The sequence below is a fragment of the Acyrthosiphon pisum genome, chromosome A2 (assembly GCF_005508785.2).
Source record: "Acyrthosiphon pisum isolate AL4f chromosome A2, pea_aphid_22Mar2018_4r6ur, whole genome shotgun sequence".
NCBI lineage: Eukaryota > Metazoa > Arthropoda > Insecta > Hemiptera > Aphididae > Acyrthosiphon > Acyrthosiphon pisum.
This window is the reverse complement of record NC_042495.1, coordinates 59,982,647-59,997,021: the sequence shown is the minus strand read 5'-3', so window position 1 is coordinate 59,997,021 and position 14,375 is coordinate 59,982,647. Positions and strand designations below refer to the sequence as shown.

The 14,375-nt window shown below is 30.6% G+C and overlaps 1 protein-coding gene across 1 annotated transcript in view; it reads right to left on the bottom strand.

The window, feature by feature from the left end:
• The window catches only part of LOC100168792 (MOXD1 homolog 1), a 34,090-nt gene extending 24,924 nt beyond the window's left edge, over positions 1-9,166 (bottom strand). The window contains exon 1 of the mRNA XM_029489272.1: positions 8,801-9,166. Coding sequence (XP_029345132.1) covers positions 8,801-9,136 — 336 coding nt within the window. The 5' untranslated portion in view covers positions 9,137-9,166. The remainder of the gene's footprint in view (positions 1-8,800) is intronic.
• Positions 9,167-14,375: the final 5,209 nt, after the last annotated feature.

Below are 14,375 nucleotides of genomic sequence, written 5' to 3'. Positions count from 1 at the left end.
ATATAATAATAAAATACTATAATTTTTCTCACGAGAAAAAGACCCCAGGTATTGTAACGCGATCGACAAATCTCGTGGGAACAGTTGGGTTTAGGATAGGTACACGAAAACCAGTTACATTGAAAGGGATCAATGAATGTTTACTTTGTCAAGCGACGCCGCGTTGGTGTTCGAAGAGAATTCAGTATTTAGGTATAGGTATAATTTTTAATCAGATAAAGCTCACGTTAACATTATCATAAAAACGACTAGATTAACATGTATTTTAACTCCATCTAAATATGTTTACATTTTAAGTTTTCTACACTTAGAAGAAGGTTTGTAAATTAAATAGAATTTTATTTATTAGGTATGTAATCATTCATTTGTTATAATTAATTATAACACATAATTGACTTTATACTATATTAACATGTATTAATAGCAAAAAAGTTTGGTATTATATATATCATTATACAAATGCAGTAATATACGAAATCCATATAATAATATATACGAGGCATAATATATTATAGTCACATTTTTTAAATTCGTTTTATTCTTGTATAGTTATATTAATAACACATTGAAAGCATATAAAAATGAACCATGGTTATAACACGTTACAAGCAAATGTGTTCTGACCGAAAAAAAGTAGGTATACTCGAAAAATTACCGGACGTGATTACATCCACCACCTGCGCATCGGCTATATTATGTTGATGTTCCACGAGACTGGCGCGTGCCCTTTTCAAAACCACCATTAATACACCATGACGAAAAACAAGTGGTTTCTTTTCTCTCACTAATAACAATAATCAGAATAATAATAACAAAAAGAATCGAATATCCTCCGGGCCGATGGAAACAATATATACATGGTGGACACTGTTTATAATACAGTCACCGTATTCACCCTGTATACGTATTATATTGGTAGGTGTGCAGTATACGCGGCGTAAGGTAGGTTGGGCTGCAGATATCGCGTTCATTTCCGGACGGATAACAATCGTATAGGTACCTACAATTATAGTAATATTATTTATTATTATTATTATTATTATTTAACAATGGCCGGGGAGACTGACATGGTCTGACACACGTGGTTACGCTTAAATCACGATTTTTTTTTTTTTGTCAAACAACTATAAATTTCACGAAGCTATATCACAAAGTATACCTAGCTGCAGACGGGTTATTGCAATAACATACCTACTTAAAATTATTTTGAATATTTTACTATATATTACTCTGGAAAAAAATAAGACACGCATTCACTCTGCGATGATTTAAAGTTTGAAAATATTGTAACATGACGCGTGTATAATAATATATTCTTAATTAAAAACACCACCATTTTTTTTAAATTACAGTTATTACATCCATAGTATCTCTCTACCTACCTAGTATCTATATAATATATAGGTAGGTATACATATTATTGTATATAGTTTATTTTTTAATTCAAACCTAATTTATAGTTAAATGCTAATAGTATTTTTTCCAATTCTGTTATAATAATATTATGATATTTTCCTACGGTTTATAATTAATTATAATATTATATCGTGCAGACCGCGCGATATTGTCGAGTGTACGCGAAGGCGAGTCGGTGGCGATAGGACAATTAAATGAGTCTCACGATGACAACGTTTTACGATCGAGCAGGTGCTAAGCATGTATTGTTGGGCGGGGGCTGATGGATTAAAAGAATGTCTACCGGTATGCGGGAAAGCCACGATATCGCGTGAAACCGCTCGGAGATTGTGTTAAATACTGTATAAATGTATAATACTATATTATACTTAATGTGTTAAAAAAAAAATCGACGAGCGTAGTGCCGAGCAATGGAATTGAGAACTAAAATAATATATATCGCAACGTGTTTATTTTTTAAAGTATGTTAAATGTTAATAGTTTAATATACCAAATTATTATATTATTATTTTCAAATAAAGTTTACATGAAATTAATTGTATGGGGAAAAAATATTGTAATAATAATAATATTAAATCGATATAAATATAATGTATCGACGAATTTGACTCCATCGTAACTTATAAGTTAAAGCTTATATACATTTATATACATTTAGTTATTTGGTCAGAGTATAACTTATTAACATCCATATAAAATAACTATACTATTTATGATATAGAAATCAAAATTTTAAATTCAAAAATCATCAAAACTTTATTAGGTATAATATATTTCGTGTTTTCGTATAATATACGAGGATTACCTACCTTTGAGAAAATTAATATCTTGACGGTATATACTATATACAATATACATAAAAATTGTATGATAATGATAAAAAATCAGAAAAAAAAATGAATTTCTACTTTGATTATGTATTTGAGCAGTGATATAGCCACTATATACTACTAGGTATAGAATATTTTTACAACGGTTTGCTTAATTTTATTAGTTTTATTGCCTTCGAAAAATCACGTTTTTAAATTTTTTTTTTTAATCACGATGATGCAGCGCAAATTATATTGTATCGCACTATTAATCAAACCGTCTATCCAAATATATGGCTCACATAGTGGTACTTAAAAGTTATAACTTATAATCAATTTGAAGTAGCGTTCTAGACGCCTCCTTCACCCAAGCCGTCAAGCCTTGTACATTTATATTATAAATATAAATATATATATACATATATATCATTACTTAATACTTATTGTATTTGATTATACAGATTGTAAATATCCGTTTTTCTTGATAAAAAAAAAAAAACTTATAATCATTAGCTGTGAGTTGTGACCACTGGCCAACATTGTCTTCCATCAAACACAACAAGCCTCGTATATTATGTATGTAATGTGCAGGTAGGGAGAATTAGTACGATCCTCTGGCTATCGTATTTAGGCTGTCGTAAATAAATTATCGTTTTTATAGTTTGTTTGTACCTACATAATATATTCAATTTTAAAATTGTATCTCTATTCTTCACCTTAACCCCGCCAAAAAAAAAAAAAAAACGAGGTCTGAAGACGTACATATGACTGACTGCACGTCCCCGAACCGTTGTGGCGTGTTTATCGTTATTAAACAGCGCACGTTCGCGGGAGCGTAATAAAATTATTATAATATATTGGCAGAACGAGTTTAATTCACAAACCACAATAATATAATATGCACACAAGATACAAGTATATATCATAAAATATAATATTTTATAATCTAATATTATAAATGATATTACATAGGTATACCCCAATTGCCCAATATACTTAGGTAGTTAGGTACAATATATTAATAAATATTATATGCTTAATGCTTATGAATATTATTCTGTTGGATTCCATAGTGATAAAATAATACAAAATATGACGTATTTAAGTCTTATATATTACATAATATATACAATGGTGGGGGGGGGGGGGGTAAGTTTCATCGTGATATGTTTCATATCATTATACTATTATTAATAAAATGAAAAATAATAATATTATAATGTATTAAAATAAAAAAACTATGATTTAACTAACTAACCATGACTTTTCACAACACAGATTTTTATTTAAGTTAAACATTTTTTTTTTTTGGCGTATTGAAAATTAGGTAGTAGATCCCCAATGCACTGATTTATAGACATACCAATCGGTAGTCATAATATAACGTGAGATTGATATTTTATAACATTATTATCTTGGGTTTCTGGTTTTTACATCGTAATACGTAAGTAGGGGTAGGTACGGGTATAGTATCTGAATTGCATTCATCCTATTCATTCATTTCTTTTACAGTATAATAAAAAAATGTCCAGCTAAAAAAACAGGTAAAAAGGAATTATGAAAAATATTTTTTCCTTGTATTCCAATATTCAGTAGATACTATAACTGCATGGAATATTAGGTTTTTTTTCAACAAGGAGTTAGGTAAGGAGTTAGGTCTAATATGGTCTGCAATAATAACAATATATAATATATAATATAAAATATAAAATATAATGCGACTACATGCGATCGTGGTATTGTGGCGGATAATTAACTACCGACCTTTAAAATGGAGATACTTAATCAAAATGATTGTCACGCCAATAATTGCTTTAAGACGCGTTTAACAAGTTGTCATATATTATTATATGAGTGTACGACGTGTTCCAATAGAAGCACGTTTTGGACGTGTATGATATATACGAGGAGCTCCCGTGCATTCCATCAGGTCCATAAAGATATTATGTACCGTGATTTAAAATTCTACGGGAATACACAACGTCATAATTCATCGTATATAAACATTTATTATCTAGAGTATTAGTAGTTTTACTAAACCTACTTTAAGTTTTGTTTGTTATTCTACTCCAAAGGTAAATGCAATACTTATATTTTAGTTCATTTTTTTTTTTTATTTAAAAAAATATCCGCGACATCTGTGGCCATTGGACGTAACAGTATATTTTAGATATGTTTATACATTACATAAATACTAAATCTGATTATACACAAAATAACATTTTATGAAAAACAAATAATGAAAAAAAAAACAATTTACAATTTATTCTTATTTTTTAGTTCATGCTGTTCATTGTTCACATAATATGTTAAGATTTTTATTACCTACGTTATTTATTAGCAAACCAATAAATTACATAATTTTTATTTATATTACCTACCTACATATCTAAATTAATACTATAATTTAGCATTATTTAACAACCTCGGACCGTAAAGATAGATAATGATAATATAATATAGGTATTTAGTACTTACTATTTAGCGTGAACTGTTTTTAATTAATCTACTAATGTTAAATAATATGGCTAATTCTTGGCCAACCACGATTTTTTAAATTTTTTAATTCTACTAAATTTCAATTTATTAAAATACTTTTTAATATCATTAACAGTAAATAAAAAAATATATTATAATTTTAAATACGTATTGCCATTTGGTCACCTATCTACGGTGAGTATAAGATCAATTGCTGAATATCTGAATCATATTATTATGTATGGAGAACTAAAATTCAGTGTGGTAAAAGAAAAAAAAATTATAATACATTTATATTATATAAAGATACAAAATGTATCTATTGGTACATTATATTCTATTATTGTATATTATTGGTATATGAATTATTCTCAAACAATCGATTTCACATTTTACCAATATCTACGCATAAGTGTATATTTATTATTTAGTGTTGCACTGAAGAGAACGCGAACTCCTCAAACAATATAATATACGATATAATATAGCACTCTGGTCTGTTTGTGTATATTATACTCGAAAAATCTGTCGTTAGTGGATAGAACGTATCACGAGCGCAATATTATGTTACTATAATTTATATTATGTAGTTCTTATACACTTATACTTCACGTACCTTACGCAGTTTACAGCTGATACTTTGTGTCGATAACGACAACGCTGTTATACTCAATATTATGAATGTATTACATGGTATTACGTGCCGCAAAATAATAACAACATACGGGTGCTCTAAAATATATCGGATTAACAAATGTGTCCGTTTACACGGCACGTGTGATATCGGTATATATAGCCGTATAGAACGTACTTCCGGATTCGTTTCGGCGCCGACGACAGATCAAAATACCACATGATTCAGCTTCGTATTCATGGGGGGAGGGTCCATGAGATCCGGATCGACCGGATCCCACCATTGGCTCCATAAATACCTATCTAAACATTAAAACATCTAATATCTATATTAATATATTCTCTATTAGCTGGACGCCTAAACTCCCTTCATGAAAAATTCCTAAATACGGGGCCACTGACACGAACTAATGATTGGCATTCGGCGTCTTCTATAGAAGGATGAAATGTTAGAAGTTTAGAACGTCTGTCATTGGTGCCCGGTGTAGGGTGATCGAACATACGATAAGTCAGGGGACAAGTCTCCTCGGAACGCTTTAGTATAGTCACACGTCTTAAAAATTGTTGTTATAATTTATATTATACTAATATAGTGTACCGATATGGACATTCGAAGTGGTACCTATAGTGGATAGTTGTACAAGATTATTATATTCGAGTGGTGGTTGTTGAGCTAGTAGCCCCCCCCCCCCCCCAAAAAAAGAAAACCCTCCAATTCAAAATGATTAGGTATTTGATTCGTGCTTATGCGGTTATGTAGTTACTAGTTACTACATTATTGTTTCATACATATTATGTGTTTTTGAACCACAACAGTATTGCACACATTACGAGATTATTTTATTATCGCACCCATGTGCATATGTTATCTCCGTCTTACGACATAACAAATTTTCGTTCGCCAGTTTCAATAGTGTGCTGTTCGTTTTGACATTAGAATGAATCTATTATGAAACTTAAAGGTAAGGACATTATCTATGTTCTGTCGTTATTTTTAAATGAATTATGATGAAAATATTAATATTTCAAAATGCCCATAATTCACTTTTTTTTCTTTTTTTTATTATTATATTGAAATATATTTACAGTCTATACTCTATATAATGTTTTATGTACAATAAGAAGGTTTGATAATTGACAGTAAAAATAGGTTGACATGAATCTGAAGATTAGGGAAGATACCCATTGGTAACACCCTATAAAATAATTCACTTAAATATTAAAATATCGTAAAAAAACCAACGAAAGAACATAGATAATGTTCTTACCTATTAGTATATAATATGATCTAAGCGTGACATTAACGACACTTGCGATAAGTGACCGCGACTTAATTGACGCAATATTTTGACGTGTCACTTTTGTATTGTTCCACGTATATTATATTATTATTGTCCAAGAAACATAGTAAATTAGATTGCCCTGCAAGGAATACCTTTCACGAGTTGTAGCTAATTAATCACCATTGGTAACACAAGATAATTACAACTTATAGGTAAAGACGTGAGAATTTCACGTGTTGCGATCGTATATTTCGGCCGACGTAAGTGTGTAAGTAGGTATAGTACCTATAGTAAACCTAACCTAACCATAGAACTACCATAGTACGGTGGTCTGGAAGTTATATCGCAAAAACAAAAAAGTCATACAGTGGTGGTATATTTGGACTTTAGACAAAAATAAACATTTTTTTAATTTTGGGGAGGCCACAGAGAAAGTGCAGTATAGGGGTGGATCCAGGATTTTTAAAATGGTTAGGAAATTAATTTCATTTATAAAGATGGAAATTATAGTTATTTAATAATATGCATGTATACGATAATATAGCAGTGGTTATATCATATAGACGAATTGCATTAGTGTCATTCGAGGTTTTTTAATAGTAATGTCAAAATTTAAGCAGGTCCATTTTTTTTCTATCATTGTAAATACACGTATTTTATATTTTTATGTATGCTTGCAGGGATTAAAGACTGCAGAACGCCAGAAAATAAACCTTAAAATTACCCTCATTATATCTATTTAAATGTTTAATGAATTAATACATTTGGAAAGTTATGTAAGTTAGAAATAGTTTTTGCATTGTATACCAATAATACACCTATACAAATAATAAATTTACATTTTCTCCATAGGTATCTACCTACTATCTACATTCTATATATCAGTGGTTTTCAACCTTTTTGGGTCCACGGCTCCTTTTGATTTTTAAATCAAATATACGGCTCTCATACGCAAATTTAAAACAAACAAATTTACATTATTCAATCTAACTTTATTCAATGATGAAATCCGTCGATTGGCCAATCTATCTCACACATACCCAAGTGCGTACAACATGTATAGGACGCGCAGACTTACACGGTAGTGAAAATTAGATAACAAAAAGTCAAAATCTATAAATTATTACAATTGTATTTTTAGTTTTCGAACACGGCTCATTTGATAATAACCGACAACGCCCCTGGAAGCCGCGATGCACAGGTTGAAAACCACTGCTATATATTATAATAATATACCTATTCATTACGGTTTTCATAATATTATATTTTATCTTTTATGCATCGGACCTTGGTGCGTTTATAAATTGAATGGTAGGCCAATAAGACGTAGAAAAATATAGAGGTGCTAAAGTACCCCTCCTCCTCAAATAGCGCCTTTGAGATGTTATAATATATATATATACGTACTTGAATTTACATCGGTGTATACGGTGTATCTACAAGAAGGAATCAATGAATCAATTCTCATGAACTCTTGGCGGCATCCAAGGACAGCCTGGGAGAAAAATTTAGGCCGGGTAAATGTGAAAATGTATTACCCAGGCTAAATTTGTATGTCTACGTCATAGTTTTTTTTTTTTTTTTTGGGAGGGGGGGGTTATAATTATTTATTTACCTATATCTAACCTTTTAGTTTTTATAATATGTTAGAAGACCACAAAAAAACAGTCCATAAATCAGTGTCAACATTTAAGTGTGACTGCCCATAAATATTTTCTAAATTATTATTATATATAAGTGAAATTATGCATTTGAATAATGCACAATAATTGTTATTTTTAGAATCCACTTTGCTAACACTACTTGAAGTAAAATGAAAATTAATGTCATGCATTCGTCAGGCCAATAGCAAGTCCCAATAGGACAGGCTACCGGGAACTTCCCGGTATCCCGGTGGGACAGGCCGTCCCTGGTGGCACCTCTTGCCTATTCCCGCAACCAACCGTAGATCGTGAGTGTGAACCACGGGACTAATAATTTACATTGACCTCAGCTCGTCCTAAAATATGTAATTAACCGGACAAATTTCACCTCCCAGCAGGACCCAGCTACCTATCCCAGATCTGCCCAAAACACAACTCATCGTCACCGAGCACGACTTACAGCGTACCTATCGATATTACCTTATACAACCTACTATGATGTACAATATTGTATGTCCTATTCGAGGACGAAACTCACCATTATGTGTCCGGTGCCGGCATCGTCGTCGACCCAAGCGAGCAACACGTCCACTGAAGAGGCGAACGGGTCCACGAATCCCAAAGCTACGTAACCGCGGGTTCGGGCCTGCACGCGGAACACCAAACAGTCGGCGTACTCCTGGGCGGCCACGGTGATCTCGTCGCCGGCCAACACCGTTTTTCCATACTTGGTGGCGGCCAGCAGACCGGCCGCCGTCAGGTTGGCCGACCGGAACGACGGCGGTGACACTATAGTGGACGCGGCGGCGGCGCGCGCACAGGCGGCGCACGACAACAACAACGACAACGACAACAACACGCACGTCCGGGGCATGGCGACTGCGCGTACATACTGACTAGCCGTCGACTGGTTCGGCATCGCGGCGGCGGTTATAGAACCGAACACCTGGCCCCGGTCCACCGCCGTAACCCTTCGCCGTCCACGCCGAAGCCACAGCCGCCGTATAACCCCTCGTCGTCGCGCCACCCGCCGAGCAGTCGAAACTCTCCCCTCTCCCCACCACGGTACGGCAGAAGTCTCGAGAGCACATGGTCTGTTGCCGGCTTCCGAACAATGATAACAATGTAAACGAAACCGGAACAGCGGGCCGAGGGGCCAATAGCTGCTGCCGTGTCGTTGCTCGCGGTGCGGCGTGCGCGTATAATCGGCAACGGTTTTCCTCCCGTAACCTATACACCCGTGTTTAGAGGACGATTTTTTTCCTCTGGGTTTTTAAAATTTTTTAATCCTCCCGCTGGTGGTTTTCGAATGCGTAAATTTATCGTTCATCACCCCCTCAGACGTATGCGACGAGGGTCATCGGGCAACCGTAACGTTAACTATTATAGTATATGGCGTTATAATTTTATTTTGCGTACAATGAATGCAGAAACGGCCGTGTGTACTCTTCCTGATGAATCGCGTTTGTTGCCGCGTAATGCGCTGATGTATTATAAAAATATCAAAATTGTATATAGTACATTAGTACTTACCTATAATTTTATACATCACGAGTTCGTTTACGAATAACCGGAAGTGCAGGCGAAAGACAACAATAATAATGCTGCAAACAACGCATAATTTATTGTCATTCTATTTTTTTTACAATATAACATAAATAAATATCAAGTGGTTATCTTAAGAAATAATCCCACAAATGGCGACTTGGTGTCTATGAAATGCTCTTAAGAATGCAGAAACATGTGAATTGAAAAAATTCATGAAGGGCGAGCGGGGTGTATTAAAATATGAAGTAGATGAATAATATTTTCAAGATTAAAGTGTTTTAAGTCGGAGAGATTATATTATTCAAAAGTTTTCTATAGTCACATACTCACATATTATACGTTCCATTGATGGTTACCTATAATATTGTAAAAATTCTGATTGTATACGTATACACAAATAAAATGTATCGTTTAATTATATGAGTGATGAGTGATATGTAAAGGAAAACGTTATTCAGATACTGTGAGAATAAATCCGTAACTCATTTAATCGTACTTTCATACCCAAAAATATAAATAAATAAAAGTAATATAAAAATTGACTACATGCGGACGCTGGTAAGACGTGGTAAGATGAAATTTTCAACCAAGTATGAGAATTAGACTAACGATATTAATTTTATATTTATGATTATTATTATAATCATCAATCTGTTTGGATATATTTATTCACTTATATCGTTTTAGGGTTCTGTTTTAATCAATACCTGTTTTTTAAATTAATATACAGTCTATATTAATGCATATTTATTAGGTATTCCAAGTGGGCATCTCAATCTCAGTAATTAATAGAAAATAACGAGTAGTCTTCGTTGTTATGTAAATAGCCAATTATTTAATTTCAAAATTTAAAATTTAAAACGTTAATAAGAGTATATATATATATTAAATATTTAAATCATGGATAATAAAAAATATGTTTTTTTTTTACAGTTGAGTCACATTGCACCGTCTTATATATTATGTTCAGTTGCAGCTGCCTCTTCGGAGGGTATATGATGGCTGTTCGTCGAAAGAAAAGATGAATTGTTAGCGCGTAATGGCATGCGCTAACTTGTCGATGGAATGTTTTACTTTTCATACACAGAATTGCAGCAGTGTGCCAGTGCTGTTCACTGTTCAGTACCTAATATATTTTTCAATTTTTTTTTTTAATATAGTTTTTGAGTGCCGGTTTTCCTACGTTCATTGCGCAATTAAATTATTTTTTACAATAAAGAAAATAATATAAAAAATTAAAAGTAAATTAACGGATGTACAATGCACTTAACTATTATAGGTTACCGCAGACCATTATTTTAACAGTTTTGAGCAAAACAATTTTACAAACCTATCTGCCAAGTGAAAACATGTATATAGTTTTGTAATTTAAATATGAAGGATGACAGTTATTATATTTAATAAGCCAGTTTGTTTTACAAATGATTTAGGAAACATACTAAACTAAGGTTCTACATATAATGGGTATGCTATGCCACCATTTTACGACTCCTTTATCAATGATAAAATGATAAAAATATAAATGGGAGAAAATTCATATTCACATAACATTATTAGTCGCAAAATGGCGGCGTAGTATACCTAGTATTTATAGTGTCCTAACTAAAGTAAAATAAGCTGTAAATTATTATTTTAATATTATGTTTTTAAAAAATATGTTATATATATATTATCGTTATGTCCAATATGTTAATTATAAATTATAATGTATTGCAGGTTACACCTATAATACAATTGTTTATTGGTTTAAGATATTTGTTATTTTATGAAATTCCAAAACATTAAGCATTAATGCATTTTGTATTTAAGTCAAAACAATAGGAACAGATTAATCTGAAAATAAAGATACAGATGATGTAGGTATATTAACAAACCCGTATCCAAATGTGAAATTGTATACTATAAAATAGTATAAATATACTGTAATACTGTATAGGTACCTATAATAATTAATAATAACACATAATGTATAAAGTTATACAGAATATACCTATACAAAATCATATTGAACATAATTTACCATAAATTGTAGAAGTTTTTGCAATTTTCTTGAATAGTACTGATTAAAGAGTGTTTATAAAAGTATATTACGAAAAACAAAATCCTTCAAAACTCAATTTAAAACTATAGATCTTAAATAAAGTTTTGTGCAGACATTTGCCCCTTCTCTCGCTAAAAGAGTTTCCTATATATTAAATTTGAAAGGCTTTAATACAGGTATAGTAATATTGACAATGACTTAATTATAACTTAAAACCCTAAAGTGTATTAAAAAAAAGCTATATGTTACATTAGTGTACTGGAAATTGTGGAATAAGAAGACTTACCAATATATAGAACATTGTCATGAAATATTCAAGTACATTACACATTAATAAAGACATGTGTAGGTGCCTACCTACTATATACCCCTATTCGGTTAGGTACTTGATATTATGCATTTGTGTCCAACAACCATAGTATACCAATAGACTAGCTATTCACGTACAAGGGATAAAAATATAATAAAATTAAAATTGCAAATATAGCTATACTGCAGTGACTACACTTACACTTTTACATTAAGTATGTATAAGTTCATACATTTGATGTATTATCAATACAAAATTACAAAAGGACTCAAATAAATTAAATAATGTATTTTTTAATTTAAAAGCTTTATCGCAATGTTAATTAAATATACCAATTATTACCAAATTATTTTACAGAAAAAACAATTAAAACCGCAGTATTATATTCATGTTCTGCGTTTTCAAAGTTATAAAAAGTTGTGGAGGAAGATTGGATTTTTTACTGACCTTTTTTAATGGTAGTTAATTTCATACTATATCAATATGAACAAACATAAACAAACATACCAACTCAATTTAATGTCAAAGGAAACCATATTATTACGTATTCAATATATTTGGTCATTTGATTTACACAACTAACGAATCTAATATAAATTAATTCTATATATATTTATTGTTAGATAATAAACATTCATTCAAATATGTATGATATATGTCAGCGTACATTTAAAAAATGTTTGGTATTTATTAATTTAATACGATAAATGACTATAGCTGTTATTATAATATTATAATATGTTATATACAATGTAAAACAAACAGATAATATACTAAATTAAGAATATTTAAACATATTACGTAGGTAGGTAATCTATATTTTATAGGAATCATTATTTATAAAAATTGATGATATACCTACCTCAAAATACTAATTTTTACTTATTTTTTACTTATACCTACTTAGTTGTGTTTGAATATAAATGATATACATACCTAATAATGGTTAAAATAGTATAGTAGGTAAATATATAATATTATATTAATATATATTACAGCCTACAGGTATCTAAACAAAATGTTTTTAATCTTGAGATATAAAACATTTAAATTGTATTTAAGTATCGATGATTGAAACTTAAACAACTATATATTTTAGTATTAACTACCTATAATTATTGTCTTAAGAAATTAATGGTGAAAATCAGAATAACAATACAGAAAAATTCTTAAATACTACAATATGTTTAAAATAGTCAAACACTTCAACAGCTTAAGTACAAGTGTACAACTATTTTATTTTGATATAGATTGCTTAAAATAACTAAATTATACATTATTCACTAGAGAAACTAAGTTATTCCTTATTTAATCTATCTAATATAATCTGTAAAATGTTTAAGAACAGAGTATAATATTATATAAGCTTTTAGCTTATTACAAATTAATTACATGAACAATTCAAGTTGTATTACAAATATTGATGTGGTTGTATAAGAAAAAGCAGGTACGTATTACACAATATTAAATAATACAATACAGAAATTCCTATTTTATTTGTCAAAAATAATATTGTCATTAAAATCTATATCCATATATTCATTCTATAATAATAATTAATAGTATATTGTCTAGAATAAGTAAATTGTATAAGATTAATTATAAATAATATATAATATGACATAGTTTGGCTTGAAAAATGGGCCAACAACAGGGTTGCCTGAATATGAGCTATTATGCGAATTATAACCTAACACAATCTTAATATACAAAAATATGTTTAAAATAATTTATAAGCCGTGATGATTTTGGGCTTCTTGGGATCATAAGTTAAAAGAATCTGGTTTATTACCTAATTACAAGAATTTTTCGAAATGTTGAAATTATCAGGATATTATTTTATTATATACCTAATATCTATATTATATTAGGTATTTATATTCATGTGAATATGGAATAACATATACTGCACATTTAATAGGTTAGGATGGTTAGGTGTATATAGGTACCTATATACAATATAGAAGAAACTTCTTACACGTCACACGATCACGACAATTATATCGAAATTAATGAATGTTTCTTGTCTGCATAATATAAGCATAGGTACCTATATGATATATCAATATCTCAGTCGTTGGTTTACGTAGTACGATATGAGTTATGAAATCATGATTTTGAAAACAGAGTCAAATAATTTTATTTTGTGTTCCTTTGCTAAATATTTGTAAATGTTCACATTTCTATAAAATTTTGTTGCAAATTAAAAGATTA